Raw genomic sequence first — 27471 nt, 5'->3', positions numbered from 1 at the left:
CTCCAGTTGGCCACAGAATACTACTGTGTTGGTCTGTGGTATTCTCCCATTTTCACCATCAAATAAATTCTAATTGGCTGAAGAATAGTGTTATATGTTCTCTATGTTCACCATAGAGTGCAGTCCAGTCATGTTGTTGTGCTGGTGATGTAAAACAGAAGAGGCTTCTTATTCAGGTGAGCTTTCACTTTTAATTGGTAGGCCCGTTACCATAGACACCATAATAGCAATAGAAAGAGCAGACTGCAACCATCATTAGCAGCTACGTAAAGCTGTTAGTCTTCAGACAGCTTGATGGATAAGACTACTGCTTAAGTCCTGTTAGTCTTCATACAGCTTGGTTGATAAGACTACTGCTTAAGTCCTGTTAGTCTTCAGACAGCTTGGTTGATAAGACTACTGCTTAAGTCCTGTTAGTCTTCACACAGCTTGATAGACAAGACTACTGCTACGTAAAGCTGTTAGTCTTCAGACAGCTTGGTTGATAAGACTACTGCTTAAGTCCGGAGCGCTTGAAGGGAGGGAGCTCTGGCCTGGGGTGTATAGCAGAATGTAGAGGCAGAAAAACTGGATCGAGAAAGTTGGAAGTCCTGCCATGTACTGTACTCCCAGGCTATCTTCACAGCACAGGGGGGCGGGGGGGATAATATGTGATGACAGGACTTTCACTTTTTACTTGAAGTGACTAAACCTAGCTAAATGCACTGAGAGTGAGTTGTGAACCTGCTAAGAGAAGAGATTTAGGATATCGTAACAAAGCCACATCAGTATTTGTATTTAGTAGACTGACCACTTACTCATAGTTAATATAACCAGGAAGTCCACTAACTACACCTGTTTTCTGCAACACCCCCACCTGTACTGGCTGCATCTGCACAACACATATGAACGCTTAAATATACAGACTACCCACAGCATGGTTTAAACATGCAACCTCTGCTGCCTCTCTCTCTCACACACACACACACACACGCACACGCACACGCACACGCACAAGCACAAACACACACGCACACACGCACTTCCCCATTTAAATTATTAAAGAATATATACACAGTCATATTTACCCAAGGGTGAGTAAAACATGGGAGGGTTAAAGACCCATTTGCCTTTTTGTAGGTGTGTTAATGCAATACTGTACAAATGACAGACAGAGAGCCTGTTCTCACAGGTCAGAATGAGAACATCCCCAAAATAAAGAGAGACAGAGTGCTGCTTTAGACAGTAACGTTACAGATACAAGTAACTTTTTTTTTTTTTTACTCAAGTGTTTTGACCATTTCTGACTCTCACGTTGCCTTAGCATAAAGGGCTTCTTTTTGTAAACAGCATCGCTGTCTGCTTTTATTCAACTCAAGTCAGTTTTTATTGTCACTTTCTTCATATGCACAAGTCATACAAGGAAAATGAAGAAAGTGACAATAAAAACAGTCTTCATGGGTCCACACAAACACTCCATAGTATACCACACCTTCCCTGGCCTCAACATCTTTGGGAAATGAAAGAAATAAAGGGTATGATGACGCATTAAAAAGCCACCTTATAATAATAATAATCATCATTTCAAAGTCATCCAAATCCCACCACCATTCTAATCTGGGTCCTCTGTTCGTTCCCTCTAGTAAGTGTCCCGAATAAATATGATTAGGTTAATGCAGGGGAAGTATGCCAATTGCCAAGGTCACTCTCGTCCTTTTCTCAAAGGAACCAGAGATTCCAAGGTTTACCCGGGAAGTAGAATATTTAATTTTATTTTCCTGTGTGGCTCCTGGTTTCTTGGCTTACCTGCACTTTGCTAAATTATACATAAATATATTTAGTTTATTGATCCCAAATCTGGGCAAATAATGACAAAGTCTGAAATTCAAATTCCAAAAAGGATGAATGTTCCAGAAGCAATGCTATAGATCGAATTGCTTCAAACAGCATTGTTTGGCAGGGTCAAGCCACATTATGCGAATACACTACACTACACGGCTGAGTAAAAATCTGGAGACTCTGCCTGCAATTAAGACTGAGCTGCAACGTCAGAGATTCTTTAAGTATATATTCATATATATATATATCTCTCTACTCTCTCTGGCCATGTGTTCCTGTGTAAACCACTTCTCAGTGGGTCAGCATAGAAACGAGACAAGGAGATAATTCAAGCTTCAACTTAACTGTGTTAAGAAGCGTTCCCGAAAATATGACTCAATAATCGAGTTCAATTATATTATATTAATGAGTGAATTTTGGAAAACATTTTTTCAATTCAGACAGAGGAACTCAAGCACACAAGTGCCTCTGGGGTACCTGGAACAGAGGGAACTTGTGTTATTCTTATGACGACCAGCTAAATGGTAGTCCCAATACCTTTTCCACATACTTACACAGATTTCTAACTTTCCAAATCCCACCACCAAAAAGACATAAGTTTACTCCTTTAAAAAGTAAAAGCAGAAATGAAAAGCCAAACCCCAAAGTAAAGCTAAACTGGAGAGAGAAGTAGAATGGCACCAGTGAGATTGAACTGAACCAAGCTGTCACTCAAGATTCTGACTCTACTGTTGCAGACATGAGCAGTTCAAAACAGAGTCCTCCATCTTCTTCCATCTTGCATGCATCTTGTTGATCCGTATCAGCAGCATCTGTCCGTTTCCCCAGCTACGCAGCAACAACAACAACAACAACAACAACAAAAAAACAATGTCCAACAGTGTCCTCTAAACAGACAGAAAATGAATCCAGTCCCCAGTCAACAGCGGCGTTAGCATCTGAAGCAGGTGTACCACAGGCCTGCCTAAGAATTGGGGCAGACCCAACCAATCGCACACCGCTGCTGCTGGGGATGTGTTTTAGCTTACCGGGCTGCTCTATAGCCTCTCCCTCCCCCTCTTCTTTTTTTTGCTACAGCATTACAGGACAAAGTCAAGCGACTTCACAACAAACATATGATCCAATGTCCAATTCAACACAGTCCCATCCTGGGTGTTGGTGTGGCTGGGCGCTGCCATTGGTGGTGGCAGGAGGCCACTTCACAACCCCGCTCGCTGTCCAACCAATGGCACACCGCACAGCTCCTCCGTCCTCCAATTTACATCACGCGCTGTCCATTAATGATGACATCATCAAACTCCTCCTGCAAGCAAAGCAAGGAATTTGGAACCTTTACTTGATATAAATTCAACTTTTCAACTAGTTACTACCACATACACGTCCTAAATCTATCCTTTTTTCTTCTGTTCTTTGCTTTTGGTTTCATTTAATGAAATATGCAATCCTAATGAATCTGCCTTCCCCTGTTTTAATCAGAAATAGTCATTTGAATCAGAATAAAATGTGAACTCATTAGGACAGACTGAGAGGCCATTAGACGGGGACGCGGTGGCTGAATGGGCGAAGACGTCGCACCATTACACCCGCGACCCCGGGTTGATTGCAGCCCGAGGTCCTTTGCCGATCCTTCCCAATCTCTCTCCACACTCATTTCCTGTCACACTCTCAAACTGTACTATCTCAAATAAAGTCATACAAAGCCCAAAAAAATATATATTTTTAAAAAGTATAGACCATTAGTCTCTGCAACCACATACTGGCAGGACGTCTACCCAATGCAAAAGTGTCTACTCAAGTTCGGTCTCCTAAGGGGGGACCCACTAGTTTGACGGCTTCTCGGTACTTACGTGGTACGTCACATGGTAATCAAACATTTCAAACAAGCGATTTAAGGTTAGGGTTAGGTTTAGGGCTAGGGTTAAGGTTAGGGTTAGGTTTAGGGTTAGGGTGGTATGACGTAAGCGGTAAGTACCGAAAGGGCGTCGAATTAGTGAGTCCCCTCCTAAGGGGGTGTCGTCCCCTACTTCTCTTTCTGTGGCGTTTGGTGGCAGCCTGTATAATATGTTCGCTACTGCCATCCACAGCGCTGAGAGAACACTGTGTATTCTCAACCTAGGGTCTCCTAAAGGTCTCCTAACTTTAGGTCTCGTAAAGGCGCATTAACCTGATGTCACATGGCTCCCGTAAAAGTATGCACTTGATTTATCCGACTGTCCTACAAGAGGTTTGCTATCTGGTTACCTCTTCACTCTCCTGCTCCTCCTCGTCTTCCTCCTCGTCCTCTTCCTCCTGCATCGGCGTGGTGTCGGCGGCCCCTCCGGCCCGCAGCAGGGCCCGCACCTCCTGGTTGGGCCTGTGGAGGGCGCAGTAGAGCGGGCTGTGGCCGGCGTAGGAGCGCTGGTCCACCGCAGCACCGGCACTCAGCAGCAGCCCCACCAGCTGGGAACTCTGGGACTCCACCGCCCAGTGGAGAGGGGAGCGCCCCGAACTCAGGTCCTATGGGGAGGAGGGGGGGGGGGGGGGGGGGAGAGAGGAGAGAGAGAGAGAGAGAGAGAGAGAGAGAGAGAGAGAGAGAGAGAGAGAGAGTGAGTGAGTGAGTGAGTGAGTGAGTGAGTGAGTGAGTGAGTGAGTGGAGTTAGTGAAAAGTGAGTGAGTGAGAAGTGAGAGAGAGAGAGAGCAAATGAGAGAGAGAGAGTGTGTGAGTGTGTGTGAGTGAGTGAGTGAGAGAGAGAGGGAGTTAGTGAGAAGTGAGAGAGAGAGAGAGAGAGAGAGAGAGAGAGAGAGAGAGAGAGTGAGTGTGTGTGTGAGAGAGAATGGGAGAGAGAGATAGAAATAGAGGATGTGTGTGAATGGGAGAGAGATAAGCACAGAGAGATAATACATTATTATAAAGAGATCATTCATTATTATACAGAGATAATACATTATTATAGAGAGATAAAATATGACTATATAGAGATAATACATTATTATAGTCATAAAAAAGAAACTGAGAGCACACAGGTCACGCAATTCACTGACTGGAATAGAAAGTGAAATCAAGAGTCAACGAGGATGACAAAAGTCACACACAGACATGAGAGGAAGAAATGGCGGCGGGCAGAAGACTATCAGCACACAGCACTCTAATCTGTGCCACCATCGAGTAGTATTAAGTAATGCTGTCAATCCTTCAAGCTGTGTGTGTGTGTGTGTGTGTGTGTGTGTGTGTGTGTGTGGTATTTAAGTGGTACTACAGTGGTGCTCATATGTTTACATACCCCAGCAGAGTATACGCTTTCTCTGCGATTTCTCACAAAATATGACGGATTACACAAAAAACTTTTTTTCACTCATTGCTAGTGACTGGCTTAAGATATTTATTAGCAATATTCTGTGTTTACTCTTTCAAAGGCATGATCACAACCCAAACTACCCAAATGACCCTGTTGAAAAGTTTACATACCCTAATGTCTGATGCTGAATACGGCCCTGTTTAATATCAAGGACCGCTCTAAATTGTTTGTGGTAGTTGTGGATAAGGCTCTTAATGTTCTCAGATGACAAAACAGCACATTCTTCCTGGCAGAATGGTAGTTTCCTATAATATCTTTGGGTGTCTTGCTGGAACCTCACATTTGAGGTTTCCCCTGAGTGGCTCAATGATGTTGAGATCAGGAGAGTGAGATGGTCGCACAAAAACCTTCATTTTATTCTTTCTGAAGCTAATGACGGGTTGATTTGGCTTTCTGTGTCAAAATATTGTCATGTTGGCTCTGTTGGAATTTCAGTTCAGAAATGCAATATGACGGGTTTGGTTGGAATCAAGCCAATGGGAAAGGGAATCATTGCATTGCAATGATCATTGCAAGGGAATCAGGAATCAGTTCAGGAGGCATAGGACAACCAAAAAATAACTTCAGGTGAAATATAGGACAACATGAAAAAATGTTTTAAACTGTACAGGGAAGAGGCACTTGAGGAAAGATGGGCAGTTGGGTGTTGCCAGGAGAAAGCCATTACTACAAAAATGCAAACATGTTATTTTGCATATGATACACCAAATAGCATAGTGAGAAGCATTAGAATGCCTGTGACAAAGTCATTTGGAAAAATGAGATCAATATGGAACTTTTTTCAGCCACTATTAACAGTACCATTTGGAGAACAGTCAACGGAGCCTATGATGAAAGTTACACCATCCCTTCTGTGAAACATGGTAATGACCACTGATGTCATGGGGACATTTGAGTTACAAATGCACTACACTTTTGGTCCATACTCACAGAATGATGAATACATTGCCCTGTGAAAAATACTGGAGGAAACTTGACACTCATCAGCCTTGAATCTGCACATGGTGCATTGTTTGGACATGCCAACATGACAATATTTCAGCACAGAAAGCCAAATCAACCCGTAATTAGCTTCAGAAAGAATAAAATGAAGTTTTTGAGCGGCCGTCTCACTCTCCTGATCTCAACATCATTGAGCCATTCAGGGGAAACCTCAAATGTGAGGTTCCAGCAAGACACCCAAAATATTATAGGACACAACCATTCTGCCAGGAAGAATGTGCTGTTTTGTCATCAGAGAACATTATCCACAACTACCACAAACAATTTAGAGCGGTCCCTGATGTTAAACAGGGCCATATTCAGCATCAGACATTAGGGTATGTAAACTTTTGAACAGGGTCATTTGGGTAGTTTGGGTTGTGATCATGCTTTTGAAAGAGTAAACACAAAATACTGCTAATAAATATCTTAAGCCAGTCACTAGCAAAGAGTGAAAAAAAGGTTTTGTGTAATCCTTCATATTTTGAGAGAAATCGCCAAGAAAGCGTATATTCTGCTGGGGTATGTAAACATATGAGCACAACTGTACATGTGTGGCACATGGGCATGTAGAGTAGATTCTCTCTCACCCTCTAGTGCTCTTATTCGGTATGTGATGTCGCCATCAAGTAGTAACGTCATGAGTCCTTCAGACTGCCTGAGAGTGTATCTGTGTGTGTGTCTGTGTGTGTCTGTGTGTGTGTGTGTGTGTGTGTGTCTGTGTGTGTGTGTGTGTGTGTGGGCACGCAGATTAAGTTCTCCTCTCACCCTCTCTAATACGCTCATTTGGTGGCACCATTGAGAAGTTATGTCCTCCAAACTGCGTGCGTGACTGTGTGTTCGTGTGGTGTGTGCGGTTATACAAGTGTGGTCCTTCAAACTGCGTGCGTGTGCGTGTGCGTGTGTGTGTGGTGTGTGGGTATACAAGTGTGGTACTACATGCGTGCATGTATATTAAGTTCTCCTCTCACCCTCTGGTTGACATCTGCCCCGGCACTTAGCAGCATACTGAGGATGTCTCCTCGGCCTTTCTGCACAGCCAAATGAAGAGCACTCACGCCTGTGACAAGGGGAGAGGGAGGGAGGGGGAGAGAGAGAGAAAGGAGGAGGAGGAGGGAGAGAGAGAGAGAGAGAGAAAGGAGGAGGAGGAGGGAGAGAGAGAGAGAGAGAGAAAGGAGGAGGAGGAGGGAGAGAGAAAGGAGGAGGAGGAGGGAGAGAGAGAGAGAGAGAGAAAGGAGGAGGAGGAGGGAGAGAGAGAAAGAAAGAGAGAAAGAGAGAGAGAGAGAGAGAGAGAGAGAGAGAGAGAGAGAGAGAGAGAGAAATAGAGAGAGAAATAGAGAGATAGGGGAGGAGAGAGAGAGAGAGAGAGAGAGAGAGAGAGAGAGAGAGAGAGAGAAGATAGAAAAATAGAGATGGAGAAGAGAGAGAGAAGAGAAATGGAGGAGAGAGAGAGATAAAAGAAAGTTATTACACTTGAACTTCAAAGTCAGTCAAACTGTACTTTATTGTCAAACATCTACGTGACAGGAGTTAGCACAGAAGTTTGAAGTTGTGTTTCCAATGTGAAGTTAAATGAATGTAGCTCCCACTAGAATCAAACACTACGCTCCGTCAAAATGGAGCTGTGCCTCATACTGAAGTCACCGCAACACAAAACAACCAACCAACATGGCAAATCTCAACACTCATCTCTGTGATGCATCAAGGCGTTTTTCTGTGTACACGAGGAACAAAGTAACCTCAGAAAAAGCAACAGCAAGTTTGCGCTGTGAGCACAAAGCTATTACGTGCCACTTTCACAGCACGCTACCGCAATAGCATTTGCTTTCTAGTCTTTCTGGCATTTACAGCGGCTTTTCGGTGACAACCATAGAGAGAGAGAGAGAGAGAGAGAGAGAGAGAGAGAGAGAGAGAGAGAGAGAGAGAGAGAGAGAGAGAGAGAGAGAGAGAGAGAGAGAGAGAGAGAGAGATATGGGTGTGATGAGTACACGAAAACATGGTGAATCTTTAATGAGACACTCTTGCAACTACCAAAGACTCAGAAGTTGAGATGACAGGGAGCAGGGGGGGCGCTTGTCAGAGCAGGACCCTGGCGTGGGCGGGAGGCTGAGACAAGGAGCATGATGGGAAAGTTTATGGAACACAAGGAGAGGGGGGTTTGGTGTGTGTGTGCGCGCGTGTGTGTGTGTGTGTGTGCGTGCGTGTGTGTGTGTGTGTGTGTGTGTGTGTGTGTGTGTGTGTGTTCATACCGCACGTCACATCACATCTATTCAAATCATCCATTCAAGTTGCTAAAAGAATTGCCTCAGTCATGTTTTTCCAAGGCCGATGTTTTCACAGAAATCCTCTCCTCATGGGAGCTTCCACTACTTAAAGTGATACTGTCCCATTTTTGGAAATAAGCTTATATTAACACATTCACTACCAAGTCACGTAAAAATACATTTTGCCTCCCATGCGTTGGCTCCCAAACCGTAAAATTATACATTTTTTAATTGGATTCTGAATCTACACATTCTAATGCACATTTTGTGTGATTTTCGTAATAATGTGATGACCTGACCTGACCAGAACTGACATGGATCATGAAAACACCTACAAAGTCAAAACTCCTACAAAGTCAAAACTCTTACAAAGTCAGGATCTGGATATTTCATCATCTGTGCATTTTATTACACACAGTATTTGAGTTTTATTACAGCCAGTCAAACCACTTCCTGATCACGTCACGTCATGTCTCGAGTACTTCCTGGGCTGGAGAATCAAAACATACTTGCCTTGCTAGCTAGCCTATTCCTAAACATATGGAAGGATTAGGAGTTTTGCTGCCATCAGGATAGGTGTAAAATGGAAGGTTGTAATGAAAAACAGCATACAACACAGCAGGAAGTAACCTACTTTTGGGTGAGTACTTTGGCACGTCTACTTTTATCTACAGAACGAAAACTGCCAGTCAAGTGACATTAGCCAGCTAGCATTTCAGATGCTCTGAACTGCCTGACCAGGTGATTTTTGCATCAAAATAGTTTACTTGGAAGCTACTGGAGTTGTTCTTTGGGCGTGAAAATGCATTTAGACCCGCAATTTAAACTCGGAGAGTCAGAGCGCACCTGTGACAAAAAAGGCTTTATCTCAGTTCGAATGTTCAAAATCGCTATTTTTTAACAAAACCAGTGCGCGCTTAAAGTGAAATAACTTTGGAATGGAACAAGCTAGAAAAATGTGTAAAAAGCATAGAAAAATATACAGACAGCTGAGTCTTTGGGCCTTCGAACAAGCCCTGACATGTGTCTGTGGGTTGAAGACAAAATATTCGGTGGGTGTTCAAAAAATGACATAAAATGATGAAATTGGCTCAGAGTCTACAGCTGAATTCCAAAAAACGGCTGGTATTGAATGTGTTAAACCTCCTTTCAACCGTTCTCTGAGTATGGCAGTGCAAATTGTACCTCCATGCTAGCAGTTAACATTGAGTCCTATGAGACCAGCTGGCGGCTAACTGTTAACTGCTAGCTTGGAGGTAAAATTTGCACTGCCGTACCCAGGGAACGGTTGAAAGTAAAGGAGAACGGTAAAACACTATTATTTAAAGGCCAACTTCCGATAAAACTCAGTTTTACTCACTCCTTTCGAAGATCGGACGGTCACCCCAAGTTAAACTCACTTGCAAGGCTCTCATAGCGGTGCGTCAACTCTCCTGGCTGTGTTTCCCGGTGTTTCCCAATTTACATAAATAATGCAGAGAAACGAGCGAATCACGAAAGCCTTTCTGTGTTTCGTCACGTCGAAAGAAGGCGTTGCCCACAAAGGTTTATATCGACCCATTTATCTAAAAACATGTCGAGTAATTTTTTTCTGCTTGTTTTCAAAACAAGCAACGTCTGGTGGCCCGAAACATAGCTTAGCTTAGCTATCAGCTGGTTGCTACTCTCAGGTACACACACAGCACAAAGCCTCATACATAAAGCCTGCTCACTCCGGTTGCTCCGTGCCTGCAGCTCGCCTAGGGGTCGCTGTCGAAAGAGCACAGCCCTGAATGGAGCCTGCACGCCTCCGTTGGCGCCCCTATAGTGCAGTACCACCCGGGGAAGTGGCGACTCTGTTTCCCATTACATTCTCTCCAAGAACTGGAGGACTGAGCCAATCAGAGACGCGTTTCTTTGAGAGCAGGAGGAGTGAGCCAATCAGAGAAACACGAGAAACACGGAACACTCTCTCGTTTCTCCACAAGCCACCTTGCCAGCTTGCAAAAACGTCTTGAAACAAAGCAACCAGAACGTTTTTTAAAACAGGACCAACGCGTAACACATTCAATAACAATTGGGAACACGGCAATATTAATTAAATGACGTTGAGAGGCCATCTTTAACTCAAGGGGAGGTGTAAAATATGCTTATTTCCAAAAATGGGACAGTATCACTTTAAAGCCTGCGTTGAGTAAATCATACTCTTGTACCCCTTACAGGCCCATTCATGCCTTACTTGTGAGATGAATATGGATACAGTATGTGTGGAATGTATCGTCTATGTTAGATATAATAATAATAATAATAATAATAATAATAATAATAATAATAATAATAATAATACATTTTATTTTGAGCGCCTTTCAAAATACCCAAGGACACTTTACAATCAAAAACAAATACATAACAATAGGGAAAGTATAACAAAGCTTCAGTGAATTAACAATAGGAGAGTAATGAGAGTAATTAAAATGCAAAAATAAAATAAAGGAAAAACAACACCTATGAACAATAGGTACTCCTCGCATGCGTAGATATTGCCTTGGCCCTATAGTAAACATGTTCTACACCCAGTAAAAACACACTGTGTGAAATATTTTGAAATTTGGATGAAGTCTACCGGGACCTCATATCACATGCTCAGGGTACATGGTGGAGTTTGGGGAGCGCAAGACAGGCTGCACCCTCCTAGTGACACAACACCTTCGATGTTGCTTCTAGTCAGGCCAGGAGCAATACAAATATATGGTGCGTTCCAATATGCAACCTTGCGTCCTCCACTAGTGCTTGTGGCCTCGTACCAAGTAATACGTTGTGACATCACTGACAACAGCATTATATTTCAATATCTCGCAAAAGCTCAATTGTAAAGTCATTTTCTCAATTGCAAACTGGATGGTGAATGAAGAATAGTCCCACAAAAATTGTTGAGGCTAGGCTGACAGCGGGGAAACTGAAATAGTTTTCTCCACGGAGGTGGGGCATCAGCAAAACGTGAGGCCACAAGCACAAGTGGAGGACGCAAGGTCGCATATTGGAATGCACTCAGTTTCTGAGCTCTGGAGAAATCAGGAACTCCACCAACTTTGTCGGGAAGCGATCAACTTTGAGCAGCTCCAACGGCCCTGGAAGGTGTGTTCAAGGCAGTGACAAATCTGACACCCTAATCACTTACCCATGACTGAATATGGATATGTGTGGAATGTATCACACATTAAGTGCGATCGAGATACCGCAACGGCTGTATGCGCATTTAGACAGCAATGTATTCTGGCTCAAAAAGTTGCATGACGTTAGATTTCCTGTCAAACTTCAAAATTTCGGTGATGTTGTGTTGACGAGGTGACATGTCACATGGTGTCAAACTATCGCGGGATGAATGCGACTGCAGTCAGATCTTGCAACCTCTGCAGTTGCTTATCTCCTTCAACACTCGTCAGGTCCCCACTTCAGCTCCTCCTCACTGCCTGTCCCCCCACTCCTCACACGTGGTGTGTTAGTAGAGCAAACTGGTGCGAGCTCATCGTCTCGTTCATATTTGTGGCCGACTTTAAATGTGCTGTATTTAATAACACCCACATCGTGACAACAAGTTCTCGCTCACATGCTTCGTCAATGTTGGTCGACAGCAACAAAGTCGTATGAGGCTATTGTTACTGATTTTGCATCAGTTTGACACGAAATTCAGGAGCACATCTGTGTTATATGACCCATAAGGCATAACCTACTCCTCTCATGCGTATGCACAGACCCTTGATAGAAGCCAACATTGAAGCAATACCATACCATTTCTGGAAATAAGCCCATCTAATACGGTATCTCCGCTTGAGATAAATTATTCAATTTTACATTTCTCCTTTACTTCCAGCCGCAGTTTGCCGAGTCTGGCAGTGCATATTTCCCCTCCAAGCTAGCATTTATCATTGAGTCTAATGGGTCCACCTAGCAGCTAGCGAAGAATCAGATTTCATTATAATTGCATATGTGGAAGGGTGGAATCTTGAAGGAGAAAGTATCTACCCGGAACAATGATTTTAGCACAACAATTATTTTTTTCTTTAAGGTGAAATAAACCACACTCTGTTCTTGCTGATGCCACTGAATTAATGTTTTGAAACTTGAAAATGCCTTAGCACAGACAGTTGTGTGTCAATAAACTCATTGGCATCGGCAAGGAGAGTATGTGCCTTCTTTCACGTCTTCAACAATGTTGCCAACGGTGATTTTTGTGCCCGGCGATCAGACGATGTGCCAGAGACCTTGCACCCCTAACCACCACTATAGTTGGTGCCAGGGCATAAAGCAAGATGTAAACCTATACCTGAACTTCCGCAGCCCTGTGGAGTTTGGGGTGTGTGTGTGTGTGTGTGTGTGTGTGTGTGTGTGTGTGTGTGTGTGTGTGTGTGTGTGTGTGTGTGTGTGTGTGTGTGTGTGTGTGTGTGTAATGAGAAAGGGAGTCCTGCCCATCACTGTAGTTGGTGCCAGGAGGGCATACAGCAAACGTAATTTTATACCTGAAATTACGCAGCCCTGTGGGGTTTGGTGTGTGTGTGTGTGTGTGTGTGTGTGTGTGTGTGTGCAGGGCCGGTTCTGGCTTATTTGGTGCCCTACGCGAGTTTGAGTTCTGGTGCCCCCCCCCCTAAATAGCATCAAGAACAACAACCGGTTTTCATCAAATGGATTTGTGGTTCTTTTTGACAGGCGACCAACACATCAGATTGAGTCGCATGAAAGTAGCTTCACTGTGTGGTATGTTGGATGTGATGGTGGTGGGGCCCCCAACCCCAGATGAGATGGAGGTTATCAATGTGTTTGAATTGTAACGTGAAATTGAAATGCCAGGAGAGTGATACAGTAGGCCTACATTTGCATGTAAAATGCATGTGTAGACAATAAGCCTACCAAGGAGGTCTGCATTGATCTACACTACCTACAGCATCACAAAGCATGGCAGCATAACAATTTTAATAAGCTACACATTTGTGCTGTCTTCCAAACCAATTTCATTTCTGGACTGGAAATAGTGGTGCATTTGTGAGTAGGAGAATGAGAAGGGGGCTATCTATGTGTTTGAACTGGAGGGACAGGGTGAGAGAAAGGGAGAAGAGCTGTCACGCTATTGAATTTCATAATATACAAAATATAGTAAATAGCCTCACTTGTCTGCTGTGCATGGTTCTGTTACATGATTAATGTAGGCTATGTCATTCTGGTCTGGAAATTAATGTTTTTTTTAAGCTTACAACAAGCAGGTAATTCATGTGGATGGAAGGAGATATGGCAGCTAAAATTGTTTTAAACATTGCACCAGTCTTACTTTACATTGCTTGTCAACCTAAGCAAGTAGGCCTATTATGATATCAGGTGGGTGTTAGTGAGTAGTGAGTAGGCTACTAACAGCTACTTTACTGGATTTCATTAGCCTAGAAATCTAGACGCCGTACAGCAAAAAGCTGTACCAGGGTCTAGGAGGGCTGGGCAGCAGTGTGGGCGGGATAAACGGTTGCTTCAGCACTCAACGCCACGCAATTGGATGGCAAACAACCAATCCCCACACACTTCTGTGTAACGTCACAGCTGTCTTGCGAAGCGGCAACTCCGAGGCGTCGTAGCAGTGAATGCGTGTGATCACCACAGCCACAAACAAGTTTCCTAATAAATCGTGTTTTCACTTACATAGTTCAAAAATGCCTCGTTTTCAACCACACAGCCCTCCTTGATCAACCAGCGAAATGTTGAGCAATTTGGGGCTTGTTAAATGGTCATATTTATGATTGTTGTCAACATGGCATGTTCGGTGTTAGCTAGCTAGCTGTATACCCAGCCGACCGGGGAGCGTCCTGCGTTGGGAGCGACAATCAGGGAATCTGCGTGTGATGACCACAGCCACAAAAGTGTCCTAATAAATCGTGTTTTCACTTATACAGTTCAAAAATGCCTCGTTTTCAACCACATGGCCCTCCTTGATCAACCAGCGAAATGTTGAGCCATTTGGGGCTTGTTAAATGGTTATATTTATGATTGTTGTCAACATGGCATGTTCGGTGTTAGCTAGCTAGCTGTATACCCATAACTAATACACGGATACCAAGCTCTGTGTAATTGACGACAGATTGGCTAGCCGCTAGCTCGGTAGACTAGGTGTCATTCCCATCTATTTAGTAAGCGACTTACAGACTTCCAAAGCTCCCAAATGTCTCGTTTTTAATGACACGGACAGAATATGGGGCAGGCATATAATACAAGGCTGTTATTGACGACAGGTTAGCTAGCCACTAGCTTGGTAGACTATGTAATTCCCATCTATTTAGTAAGCTACTCAAAGACTTTCAAAGCTCCCAAATGTCTCGTTTTTAATGGCATGTGTCTTATTAGAAATTGGGGCAGCAATTTCATTCTACACCTACAGTAGGGGTCTGATAATAGCGTGTGACTATCTGGTTCTGTAAAATGCTCAAGTTAGCTTACCGAGCTAGTTTAAAACATCGAATGATCAAATGGTAATGTGTTGTGATCTATTTGTGTCCGATAAGTTCATGGTGTATTATTACATCAATCCATGTCAGACACGAAATGTATTATCATCCAGGCTTTATAAATTAAGTGAACACTTTCGTGCTGTACGTAGCACGGACGGACACCATGCTTCTTCTTAGAAAGTTTCCTGTTTACTAAGTAGCCCGGCCCCCCTCGCGATTTGATTGGCCCTGTCATCGGATAACTTTCAGCCTCGCAAAACGACCGGGGTCCGCTAGACTGCCCCCGGGAGCAAATTCAATTTGCGGTCGCTAGGGGCGTCTAGATTTCTAGGCTAGGATTTCATTGCTTGGCATACTTGGCTAATGTTAGCATGCTAACTAGCGATTTCTCTGATCAAAAACAAAGCTCTTTTTCTCTCTAATTCCAAATAGTAACCTCATAACTATTAGGCTTTCCATAATCACAAACGGTTGCTGATTAAATCACATAGTTCCAAAACCCCCTCTGAAACTCCTGCATCATGCAATGAGTGGTTTAATGAGAACATAATAATCTCCATCCAGCAGAGCAGCACTATTGTTTGCGCTTGCCCTCTCTGTCTCTCGAGTGAGTCTCCAAATAGAGCTCTTCAGCGTTGACGTCAACTTGTATGCGGCGTTTGGACTACCGGTTCCATGGCGATTTTTTACATTGCAAAACGCCATAGAGATTCAGGTTTGGCAAAAATATAACTTGCACGGCAACAACGAACATTAGCGTGTCCCCGCATCCCTTTCTCATTAGTGGAACGGATCGTATCATCATGTTGGTGTATTCACATGTTAAATCATGACGATTATAATTCAATATTGCTAACCCCTTTCTGATCATTAAAACTTCCGAACTACATACTTTCCTTTGGTTGCCATGGGTACAACCCTCCGCACGTACATGCCGTTAGATACAGGCGCCACTTCTGTAGTCGCCAAAAGCTTCCGGGTTTAGCATATGGACGCAACATCGTATTTATGTCGAAGTTTGACACAAAATGATCAACCATGTCATACCTACAGCCTATTTTTAACACCCTCGACAGTTTGCGGGGGTTCGCTAAGCGCGTGCTTGCACTCGGAGAATTTGAAATTTACCCCTATTCATTCTCAATGGAGGCCGGAAGCCGATACGAACCAGGAAGTCCTTAAACATGAAAGACTACAATCTACTACATGCTTCCGCGTTACTGAAGAACTCTATTCAAAATAGAGCGCAGGCTGTCACTCGTCCCGCCCCCTTTCTCAGAACTGTCTGTTTATTGGTTCACAGACTTCCCAGAGACAGTTGGAAGCGATATTACTATTGGCTGAGGGGCGCTTTGCCGTGAGGAGCGCTTTCGCCACTCTTTGTTGATTGCGACTTCATAAAAAAAACTTCATATCGCAAAATTACGCATAGGAGAGCGCCATTTCGGCGCCCCTTCTTCACATGGCGCTCTAGGCGACCGCCTAGCCGGCCTATGCTAAAAACCGGCCCTGTGTGTGTGTGTGTGTGTGTGTGTGTGTGTGTGTGTGTGTGTGAGACGTGGTTGCTATAAAGCTGGTGCCAGGACATACAGAAGTACTGTAACTCCATCCTTCAAGCTAGTAATCCCTGGTGTGTGTGTGTGTGTGTGTGTGTGTGTGTACTGACTAAAGGGTGGTTTATGCCTCGAGATCAGCGTCCCTGCGTCGTGATGCAGTGAGCCGCGCAGTTAACGGAGTGAAGCAACCCCCCCCCCCCCATCACGCAGGTACTCTGGGGCACCTCCCCAAAATTGTGTCTCGACGCAGGGAGTGATGCAGACAGCGACGGTGTGAAGGGTGAAAATAGGTCTCTGATTGGTCCTCTCGACCAGCCTGCTCTGTCCTCGAGTCGAGAACAAGCTACTTCCTTGTTCTAACCTTCGTCGGTCTACGGACTGTGAGCTCTTCATTAAATAAGTTGCCCGTGCTTTGTCGTTTCATTTATTTACACGAACCAAAGACAACACGTGCGCTTGCAAGTTACGACGCTGAAGTTATTTGGACAGTTGAACAGTGTTTCCGAGGTCGAGGAAACATTCCGCTTCGTCCTCGACAAATGAGCCACTTCTTTGTTCTAAACTACCACGGTGGCTGCCAGTGCGATCAAACATGCACGTGATATAAAGATTTAATGTTTCATTTTCATTGTCGTCGAGTCTGTGAAGCTAAAAAACAACCGACACGTCTAGGTTACTTTTTGTATTGAAGGCAGTTTGAGCGTGGAATGACATCGCGCAGACCGTGCTTCAAAACAGGGCATAAATCAAAATTAACTGCATCATGGCTGCGACAAGCTCACTCTGTGGCACTGGAAGGAAGCATAACCCGCCCTTAAGTCCTCAGTCCTCCTCATCTGTATAGTTGGTGCCAGGGCATAAAGTAATAGAACGCCTGACATCATTACGCAGACCTCTACTGTGTGTGTGTGTGTGTGTGTGTGTGTGTGTGTGTGTGTGTGTGTGTGTGTGTGTAACGAAAGTGTACCCAGTGTAGTTGGTGCCATAGAGGTTGCGCCAGGGCACACAGCAAAAAGTAATTCTATCATTCAAATGATTCATCCCTGTGTGTGTGTGTGTGTGTGTGTGTGTGTGTGTGTGTGTGTGTGTGTGTGTGTATGTGTGTGTGTGTGTGTGTATGTGTGTGTGTGTGTGTGTGTGCATGCATGTGTGTGCATGCATGTGTGTGCTCGTGTGCTTGCATGTGTATGAGTGTGTGTGTGTGTATTTACGTGCGCATGCATGTGTTTGAGTGCGAGAGTGTGCGCGCGCGCGTGTGTGTGTGTGTCTGTCTGTCTGTCTGTCTGTCTGCCTGTGTATGCATGTGCATGAGTGCGAGTGTGTGTGTGTGTGTGTGTGTGTGTGTGTGTGTGTGTGTGTGTGTGTGTGTGTGTGTGTGTGTGTGTGTGTGTGTGTGTGTGTGTGTGTGTGTGTGTGTGTGTGTGTGCCCACCTGTGTAGTTGGTGATGGAGAGGTGGTCGGGGGGCAGGCGGGGGCAGGAAGTCAGCTCCCGGACGCACTCGGTCCTCAGCTCCCGGACGGCCAGGTGCAGCGGTGTGTTGCCCCCCCGCTCCTGCAGCTCCGCACTCGCACCCCCCCACAGCAGACCGCGCACACACTCGGGCTGGTCCACGATCACCGCCAGGTGCAACGCCGTCTGAGGAGAGGGGGAGAGAGGAAACGAGAGAGAGAGAGAGAGAGAGAGAGAGAGAGAGAGCAAGATTGAAGGGGAGAGAGAGAGAGAGAGAGAGAGAGAGAGAGAGAGAGAGAGAGAGAGAGGGGGAGAGAGGGAGGGCAGAGACGTGATGGAAAGGGGAGAGCAGAGAGGAGAGAGAAACAGTTAGGACGAGATGGAAACAGACAGATGGTGGTGGGGGAGGGAGAGAGAGAGAGAGAGAGAGAGAGAGAGAGAGAGAGAGAGCGATCGAGCAAAAAAGTGAATGAGAGAGTGCAAAAGAGTGAAGGAGAGCGAGAGAGAGTGAGAGCAGGAAAGGGCAGAGGAGGGGACAGAGACGGAAAGAGGGATAGAGAGAATGTGAGCAATAGAAAGAGGGCAGACAAGGTGACTAAATAATGAAGAGCACAGTCAGATGTATGTGTTCATTTAAAAAATAAAAAGAGAGAGTATCTGTTGCATGGTCTTGAGCAGCAGACAATAACTTTGCGTGACAAGGGCACAAATTGACCACACGTCACCTGACCTTTAAGAATCACTTCATCCTATGAAGAATAAACATTCGTGCGGGTCAAAGTCTGGAGTCATGTAAAAGATACGGTACAACGCCAAACACTCACACACATCGACACAGACAAATGACCAGAGGGTGGAGTCTAACCAAACAATACGAGTGTGTAACATATCATCCATAAAAAGGAAGACACAAAAGATTGAAAAAAGAAAAACCTGTGACAACAATGGGATTAAAAGGCAGACTTCTTTGTGATGGTTCACCTGCTTCTGACAACAATATGCACAACGTCCACTCTTGGGCGCTTCCCCTCCTTGAATGTGTGTGTGTGTGTGTGTGTGTGTGTGTGTGTGTGTGTGTGTGTGTGTGTGTGTTCTACTACAAACAATCCATAATATGCCACATCACTCAAACCGATCATAAAGGATTCAGACAATGCACACATTGCGCACTGATTAACTAGCTCTTTGAAGACCAGGTGGTTTCCACGGCGAGATAGTGGGAGAACCAGCCAGTCATGAGGAGTGGGGAGGAGCTATAAGGACTTTCCTGACCTCTGGGATTCCCCTTCTCTTCCTCAAGGGGTCGTAATGGCTGCCTGCTGTGCCGGGGAGGGGGGTGGGGTGGGTGCATAGATGTTTTTTTCATTGAGCAAGAGGGGGCACGGAAGTAGTCTGACAAAAGCCTCCCAGCTGGGTTTGCTCACTGTTTAGCCAATCAGCAAACAGTTGAGAGTGGTGACGCAGAACTCACCCGCCAAGTCCGTTACTGATTGGTTATGGTAACTATATTCACACTTTTGTTTTGTTATTTGTATGCTTTTGTGACGCTACATCGTCCAGTCATGCTAAGCACATTATGGGTTTTCATTTGATTTCGGAACTCCAATGAATTTAAATGGCAGAGTAAGATCAGACCATCTCTCACCCTCCACGGAGACGAATTCCTCTTGGCTTTTGCCAGACTGTTTGACGGAGTCAACGGTCGCTTTCGCCCAGGCTAGCACAGAAGTGGGTCCACATTACATTGTATGTATTGGGCAGAGGGAGGGGGCTTAAAAACGAAAAAAGGTCGCACCATCCATAGGTTTCTTTATTACACAGACGCGTTTCAGAGGAAGGCAGAGCGCCGAAACACGTCTGTGTAATAAAGAAACTTATGCATGGAGCGACCTTTTTTCATTTTTCAGCTTTACAATATTTTGGTCAGCACCCTTAAAAGGAAGAGAAAAACTGTTGGGTGACGCCTGCTCCAACCCTTATGAGCAGAGGGGGCTTAAAAATTACTCTTGTCCCGAGTCAGGCCAAAGCTGTCAGCGGTCCTGGCATTGCATCACATCTTCCTCCCATCATGTTGTGGTACATGCTTGGAAAAACTTTTTTGCAGTCGCCGTTTGTTTTCCCAACACCATGTTCTGTAGTTTTGTGACTACAGGCACTCAAACTGACATTTATATAGGCCAGTGAGATGTGCAAAAGTCAAAAACACATGACTTCTCTCTCCCTAAAAAAAAAAGTTTATGTAAAATGACATCAGCAAAATAACACGCAGCAAGGGTAAGTACATACTGTATAAGTTAGTGCTCCCGAGATGCCTGCTGTCATGAAATGCTTTATATCTCCTGGCAAAATGTTAGATGTCCTGTGATGGAAACACTGCATTTGGTATTTTTATTGGACACACTGACCAGTGACGACATGCATTCTAACAGAGCATTTGGCTTGCTCAGTTACACATCACCTTAGCAGCCAGGGCAAAGCCAAGGTGGCTCGTCTTCATACAACAATCACAATGTCATACCCACTGTTTCCCCTCCAAGATGACACCAAGACTTGAACAGAACAATCTCTGGGAGTAAACGGGGCCAATTGTTTTATGCCTGTCCCTTTAGAACAATGGGAAAACTGTCATTGAACACTAGGCTAATATAAAGGATGATATTCCCTTACAGAAAAAAAACCTTCATGTTACACACCCTGGTCACGGGCTCTTCACCATGCTACCATCTGGCAGGCGCTTTAGGACTCTGCGTGCCCGCACTACGAGAATGAAGGACAGTTTCTATCCTACTGCCATTAGACTTTTGAACTCAATACGTCACCTGCCCCCCCTCAATACTTCAGGACTCTCTATACTGTGAGATGCATATGGACTTTTATATATATATTTTTTTATACTGTTAATATATCTTTTATTTTGTGGGCATTTGTGGGTTGCTTCCAAACAGAATCTCACTGTATTTATATAGTGACAATAAAAGCACTCTACTCTCTACTCTACTTAATGGGTCAAGCGGGCATATGTTTTGAGGTATTTCTTATTATGTTCATCATCCCAGTGGCAATTGAGTGGTAAATAAAAGCAGGCATCATGGAGGCTAATTAATTAGCATAGTGTGGTGTGGAACATTAGTAAACCTCCCTCCCAAAGCCTCATACAGTATCGGTAGCGCTTGGCTATCGGACTGCTCCTTTAGTCCAGCGGTATCGTGCTGTGACTCCCATTGACGTGGTGGCAAGTTTGCGGCCCTGAGGGGGACGCAGTGCGCAGTCATACGTCGGGTCACATTGGTGCCGTGACCCGGATGGAAGTGAGGTGTAGGGGGGTGAGTAACAGAGGCCGACCAGGGGTCCGTTTCTCGAAAGCGTCTCTGCTATCGTCGTTAGCAAAGTCCCTGTTAAGAGCGACTCAACTCTCTCTCGACAGCAACGCTCACCACTAGATCCAAGGGAACGGTAAGACGGTCTTAAGACGGTTAGCAATGACAAGAATCGAGAAACGGACCCCAGCAGAGTGTGGCGTGGAACGTTAGTAAACCTCCCTCCCGAAGCCTCATACCGGGCCCCATACCTCATACCTAGTAACAGGGTTATTGGACTGCTCCTTTAGTCCAGCGGTATCGTGCTGTGACTCCCATTGACGTGGTGGCAAGTTCGCGGCCCCGAGGGGGATGGTGGCAGGTTCGCTGCCCTGAGGGGGATGCAGTGCGCAGCAATACGTCGGGTCACATTGGTGCCGTGACCCGGATGGAAGTGAGGTGTAGGGGGGTGAGTAACAGAGACAAACCAGCCGAGTGTGGCGTGGAACGTTAGTAAACCTCCCTCCCGAAGCCTCATATCGGGCCCCATACCTCATACCTAGTAACGGGGTCATTAGACTGGACCTTTAGTCCAGCGGTATCGTGCTGTGACTCCCATTGCAGTGGTGGCTAGTTTGCGGCCCCCGAGGGGGATGCAGTGCGCAGTAATAGGTTGGGTTACATAGGCTCCTAACCTAAATACTACATGCGACTTACCCATAGTCAGTCTTAACTCTTAAATAAACATAGATAAAAGAACCCACACATCGTCTGATACTAGTACAGCACGCACACACAGACACACACACACACAGACACACAGACACACACACACACAGGTAGGTAGCGTGCCCACTTGTTATACCTGGCCCAGGTGATTCTGGATGTCCAGGTAAGGGATCCAGCTGGATTCCAGAGAGATGACCCCACACAGGTACTGCACGAAGGCCCGGTGCTCGTGGATCAACGCCAGGTGCAGGGCCCTGCAGAACACAGACACAGAAAGTCACATTTGCATGCAAAATAAACAAAGCCATTAACCTGAAATAGTACATAAACAAAGTCACTTGTCACCAAAAGGTCAAAGTCACGACCACCACAATGATTGTGAAGCCAATGCAAGTCCCCTGTGCTCCGTTAACTTATCAACACAAGCAAGAAACGAGAGCTAATAACAAGAAATGTCTAGCTCAGGGGTCGGGAACCTATGGCTCGCGAGCCACATGTGGCTCTTTTGGGAACTGCATGTGGCTCTCGGACAAACCTGTCATTTGTTCACTCAATTAGCCATGAATAATTTTGTTACGGCACTAAATTAAAAATGGACCTACTGAAATCGAAAAGTTAAGATAATATTCAAAATATAAAGTATGATCGCGCATTTAATCCATCCCAGGTCCGATCAGCTGAGCCAAGCACAGGCCTTCGACGAAGGCTACTGTACAGATATGAAAAACGCGTTTTTTTATTGGACAATGCCGTGCCAGCGCTGGGTCGTGTCGTGTGAGATAACATTCCATCCGTAATGCTTTACCTAAAGTTCAGCTGGCTAACGGTTGTATCCAAAACAAAGAAACTGTTCACGACCGTGCCATTATGATGGCAAATCAAGTGGAGGAAACGCAAGTGAGGGATATAAATGCAGCGCTGTACTTCTCCCTCGATTACAGGAAGAACTTTTGCTGAATCAACTGACGTAAGTCTTTCCCAGTTTAGTGTGATTGCGAGATAACTGGTGCCACAATGCGAAGGCAAACGTAGGGTTGCCATTCGTCCCTTGAAATACGGAATCGCCCTGTAGCCTATTTGGCGGTTAAATCATGCGTTCTGTATTGGGGACGCATGTCGGTAAGGGACGCGCTTTGTAGGGCATTTTCGCGAATTACTAAAAATAGACATGTCATGTCAGCCACATATCAACTGTAAAATGTTAACTAAGTCAGCGCGACCAAGATGAGCATCCTGTCTTGAAGTTCTCTCTCCCTCCCTCCTCCCTCCTCATGCACCTTCCCTGTGTCTGTCTGATGGCTAGAATAGAAGCACCTCCGTCATTCTCATTGCTCATTGGCAACTCCGATGCATAAAAGATAGAAACTAAAGGTAATGCATGCGCGTGGCTTCTTAAATGCACATCAGCACATCTACAAGTAGTTTTAGTTCTTCTTTCGTTAGCTCTCCCTTCTTGTCCCCAATGCAAGCGTTACTTTTATTCCCTTCTGTGCATGACAATTAGCATTAGAAATAATGGCGAAAATGGTATGGCTCTCACAAAAAATATTTTTTTAAAAATGGGCGTTTATGGCTCTCTCCACCAAAAAGGTTCCCGACCCCTGGTCTAGCTCATGAGTAGAACTACGCGAGTATGTGCACTGCAGTCACTGATAGATACATTGTAACTTACGTGTCACCATCTTCGGATACAAAGTTGAGCGTGTTGAACAACTCTTCTCTTCTCTGGCGTTCCACCTCTGGACTGACCTCCTGGACACGTTCATCCCATCTGTTGTCCACTGTCTCGCCTGTTGTTGGTTCGGCCAGAATAAGAGTCCCCAGGCCCTGTGACAGACTGCCAACTGTCTCATCAGTGATCGAGTCCCCAATGGCTGAGTCCAGTCTATCCCCTGGCTCCACCGTAGAGCAGTCCTCCGGACGGTCCTCAGAGTGACCCAAAGAAGGCGGACAACTGTCCTTTGGCCGAGTGCTGGTCCAAGTGATTGGGGACTCGGTGTCATAAGAGCCATCGATACTCAGGCCAACTCCACTGATAGAGTCCAGTCCGCTGTCGCACCAATCATCCGACGCAACATCGGTGCTACCGAGTTTCATCTCGTAGCCGACCACAGGCCGAGGGTATTTGTTTTTCTGATCACTGGGGGATTCCTCCACCGAGTGCCGCTGTATGCCCGCCATTTCGAGTGTTTCTCGCAAAACAAGGCCTACCTGCAGATTGAACCGTCCCCCCGTGTAACAATTTAATGTGGTTAGCTGGGGGATTGAGTTGAGTTTCGCTAGCCTAGCAAGAGTCGGGATTGCTTCAGATGTTCTCCTTGTCGGAACGATCCTTTTCTCGTAGAAAACCCCAAACAACAGCGCAGAGCGCTGCTGTGCTAGCCGCTCAACTTCAGTTTCTTGCTCATTTTAGCTTCTCAGCTCAGTCATGGAGCAGAGGATATGGTTAAGTTGGCCTGGCTACTTCCAGATAAGGTTGTTTGGCAGGAGCTGGAGAGTCCTGGGGAATTCCCGACAGATCCCAGATCCCATGAACCACTACAACCTGCGCATGCGCGTCACCTGCTCCCCAGCTACCATTGGAATTGAAAACAACAGCAGGATAAGAATATCATGTTTCATGCACCCGCCCGTGACTTACTGTAAACGGTGTGTCATCAACGTCGCTTGGAAATGACGAAAAATACTCGTTCATTCCACTAGGTCTTCTTCTGCTCAATTTTAAATCCAAAGGTGACCTACGCAGTTGAAATAATCACCCATTCATCACTGATTAAGTTCTTGCCACGGGGTGGCACTGTAGCACCATAATTTTGGTGATGAAAGTGCGGCAGAAAGCCAACAAAACCAGGCCATAGGGAACTTGTCCCTTATTATTTGCGGGTAGGCCTATGTTAGGCTCGGGGGTGTCTTTCATTGAGGTAGCCTACAGTGTGACTGAGTCACCAGGGCCCCATGTATATATGCACCACACACTGTATGGTTTATGAAGATAATGGCTGGGCGGTCCTTTGGAGCTGATTGTAGCCTACATAGGGCCCCAAATTTGCTGCTACGCCCCTGGGGTGAGTTTCTCAAAAGAGAAGTCGTTAGCCTGTTAGCAACTTCGGTAGTTGCCAATGGGAAAATGCATTGAAAACAACAAAGTAGCTAATGTAGTAAGCAACTTTGGTTTGTCTTCAGCAGGTGTTCATCATTAGGCCTGTGTTATCACGGTACTATAGGCCCACATCAGGTCTGGGCAACTGAAGGCCCGGGGGCCACGTGTGTGACCCGCCTCCTCACTCATTGCGGCCCGTAGCCTAATTCAGTGTTTCCCAACCTTTATGGTTTTGTGTACCCCCTAACCCTTTTCGTAGTGCCATGAGTACCCCCTAACTCATGTTTACATCACTTTTTCTAATCCAATGTTACTATGCTCCATACATTTGTTAAAATTAAAATTTTCCAAGTACCCCTTGCAGTGTGCTCGCGTACCCCTAGTGGTACACGTACCCCTGGTTGGGAAACACTGGCCTAATTCATGTGGCCCTCCGATGGTGGTGATGGAAAAATGTGGCCCTCATCATGAGCCCATTCTCTTCACCTTAGACTAGCGCACTTAGTCACAATTCACTCAGCACAAACAAAAACAAAAAACGTTATGGTGAATGACTTGAACATAGCCTACTTGTTGAACAACTCTGTGTAATTTCCAAGCAGGTAATGTTTTAATTACTTGTCATGTCTTTCCTCATTCTGCTGAAGTTAGGCCTACTTAGATTTGGGTACTTTCCTCAGCTCATTTGTAGGCTGTCAGTTAGGCTTTCTTCCATTCAACGAGTCCTTTTATTTACATAATCAAAAGTAAGGCCTACGCCCTGCTGTCCATCCGACCACTGTGTGTGTGTGCGCACGCACGCGCGTGTGTCTGTGTGTGTTTGTGTGTGTGTGTATACAGTATGTGTCTGTGTGTGCACACGCACGTACATGTCCGTGCAAATGTGGAACTGCCAATTGGTATTGTGTATATTCAGTGAATATAGGCCTGTATGTTACGACAGCGAATGAGAATAATTATTGAAAGGAACATTTCTACTTTTTCTCAATATATGCTGTTTGGATGTTAGGTACTATTTTTGAATCATAGACTATTACACTTCATCACAGACTTCAGACTGAGGGCAGCAGCAACCCATGACTCATGGGTAAGTGGTTAGGGCGTCAAACTTGCTGGTTTCCAGTTCGACTCCTGACAAGCCATGTTGGTGGGGGGAGTAATTAACAAGTGCTCTCCCCATCCTCCTCCATGACTGAGGTACCCTGAGCATGCTACCGTCCCGCCACACTGCTCCCTTGGGGCGCCGTTGTGTGCAGGGCGCACTTGTGTACTGTGGAGTGCTTTGTCACAATGACAATGGAGTTGGAGTTTCCCAGGTGGGCTTTCACTTTCACATTATGCCATGTTGTGAGGCGCACAGAGTTACTGTATACTTTTTTATAATCAGTAATGTTAAAGGTTGGGAAAGGCTGCCTGCTTTAGCTTTTCCTCTGAACCAGTGCTTTAAGAGGGTTTGCTTTTTTGGCCTCTTGAGTATCTGGACTTTTTAGGTAATCCCCAGTCATGCGTTTGAGCAGTAATTTCTAAGGTGTATAGGCTAGTGGCTTTTATTTCTTACCATATTGAGTACTGCTCTGAACCAGGGGCCTTATACACGCATATGTATTGTTGTTTCAGTACACAAAGTGCACAAAGGCCCTTACCACTACGCCCCCTTGGCCTCATCACAAACCTCCCAAAGCCCCCTTGCACTCATCATAAGCCCCCTTACGATTGAACAATGTAATGGACTAATGCCCCCCAATGGCAACTAATCATCTCCCCCTCTCAGCTGTTTCCTTCCCAACACCCCCCAAGAGCTCCCTAATGCCCCACTGGGGGGCTGTACCGCCCCCGTTGAGAAACACTATACTACAAAATCAGAATTGGCAGCAGAATCAGATCAGAATTACAGTAGACCTATATTACATTACATTACATTACATTGCATTTGGCAGACGCTTTATAACCAAAGCGACTTTCAAAAGAGGACATAATCAAGCCAACATCACAAGCAAATACAAAGTGCACAGGAGATATACAGAACAACAAGTGCAGTTGCAAAGAGGGGTTAGTTGGTTTTTTTTTTTTTAAATATAAGGAGTAAATAAGAGTACACACACACACAAACACACACTCACAAACTAAACTAAACTAAACTAAACTAAACATCATGTCAGGAGTCTGCCCTGGGGCAAGGCCAGTTCAAGCATTAGTCTAGTAGATTCTCTCGAAAGAGGAATGTCTTTAGTTGTTTCTTGAAAGCTGCAAGAGATGTGCTCAGTCTTATTCAGCACCAGAAATGAAAACATTTATTGGGCCTGCCTTCTGTAGTGAAGTGTTACTCATCACTTACATGCTGCTTGGAATGAATGGACTATGTTTGGTGAATGGACTGATTTCTTCACATTTCCCTTTTTCAAACCCATGGAGTAGGCCTACATTCACACACGCACACACGCCACCCACACACTCCATGCACACACACACACACACACACAC

General features: G+C 45.2%; 1 protein-coding gene across 1 annotated transcript; it reads right to left on the bottom strand.

Annotated features, from left to right (window-relative positions):
* Window positions 1–1216: 1216 nt before the first annotated feature.
* Window positions 1217–24589, bottom strand: nfkbib (nuclear factor of kappa light polypeptide gene enhancer in B-cells inhibitor, beta). The gene is made up of 6 exons (XM_063197735.1): window positions 23563–24589; window positions 22027–22144; window positions 17847–18051; window positions 7106–7194; window positions 4060–4314; window positions 1217–3121 (listed from the first exon to the last, which is right to left on the bottom strand). The coding sequence occupies exons 1-6, from the start codon at window positions 24069–24071 to the stop codon at window positions 3077–3079; spliced, it is 1221 nt and encodes a 406-aa protein (XP_063053805.1). The 5' UTR covers window positions 24072–24589; the 3' UTR covers window positions 1217–3076.
* Between the last annotated feature and the right edge of the window lie 2882 nt (window positions 24590–27471).

The sequence above is a fragment of the Engraulis encrasicolus genome, chromosome 4 (assembly GCF_034702125.1).
Source record: "Engraulis encrasicolus isolate BLACKSEA-1 chromosome 4, IST_EnEncr_1.0, whole genome shotgun sequence".
NCBI lineage: Eukaryota > Metazoa > Chordata > Actinopteri > Clupeiformes > Engraulidae > Engraulis > Engraulis encrasicolus.
The sequence above is the reverse complement of the archived record's forward strand: the minus strand, read 5'-3'. Positions and strand labels throughout refer to the sequence as shown.

What these genes read in the sequence shown, in the direction of transcription:
- nfkbib (XM_063197735.1), bottom strand. Translation starts at nt 24,071, where the DNA reads ATGGCGGGCATACAGCGGCACTCGGTGGAGGAATCCCCCAGTGATCAG. An exon ending in CTCCATCACCAACTACACAG is followed by an intron (nt 7,195 to 17,846) that starts GTGGGCACACAC and finishes CCCTTGTCACAG; the next exon opens with GCGTGAGTGCTCTTCATTTG. An exon ending in AGGAGCAGGAGAGTGAAGAG is followed by an intron (nt 3,122 to 4,059) that starts GTAACCAGATAG and finishes CTTTGCTTGCAG; the next exon opens with GAGGAGTTTGATGATGTCAT.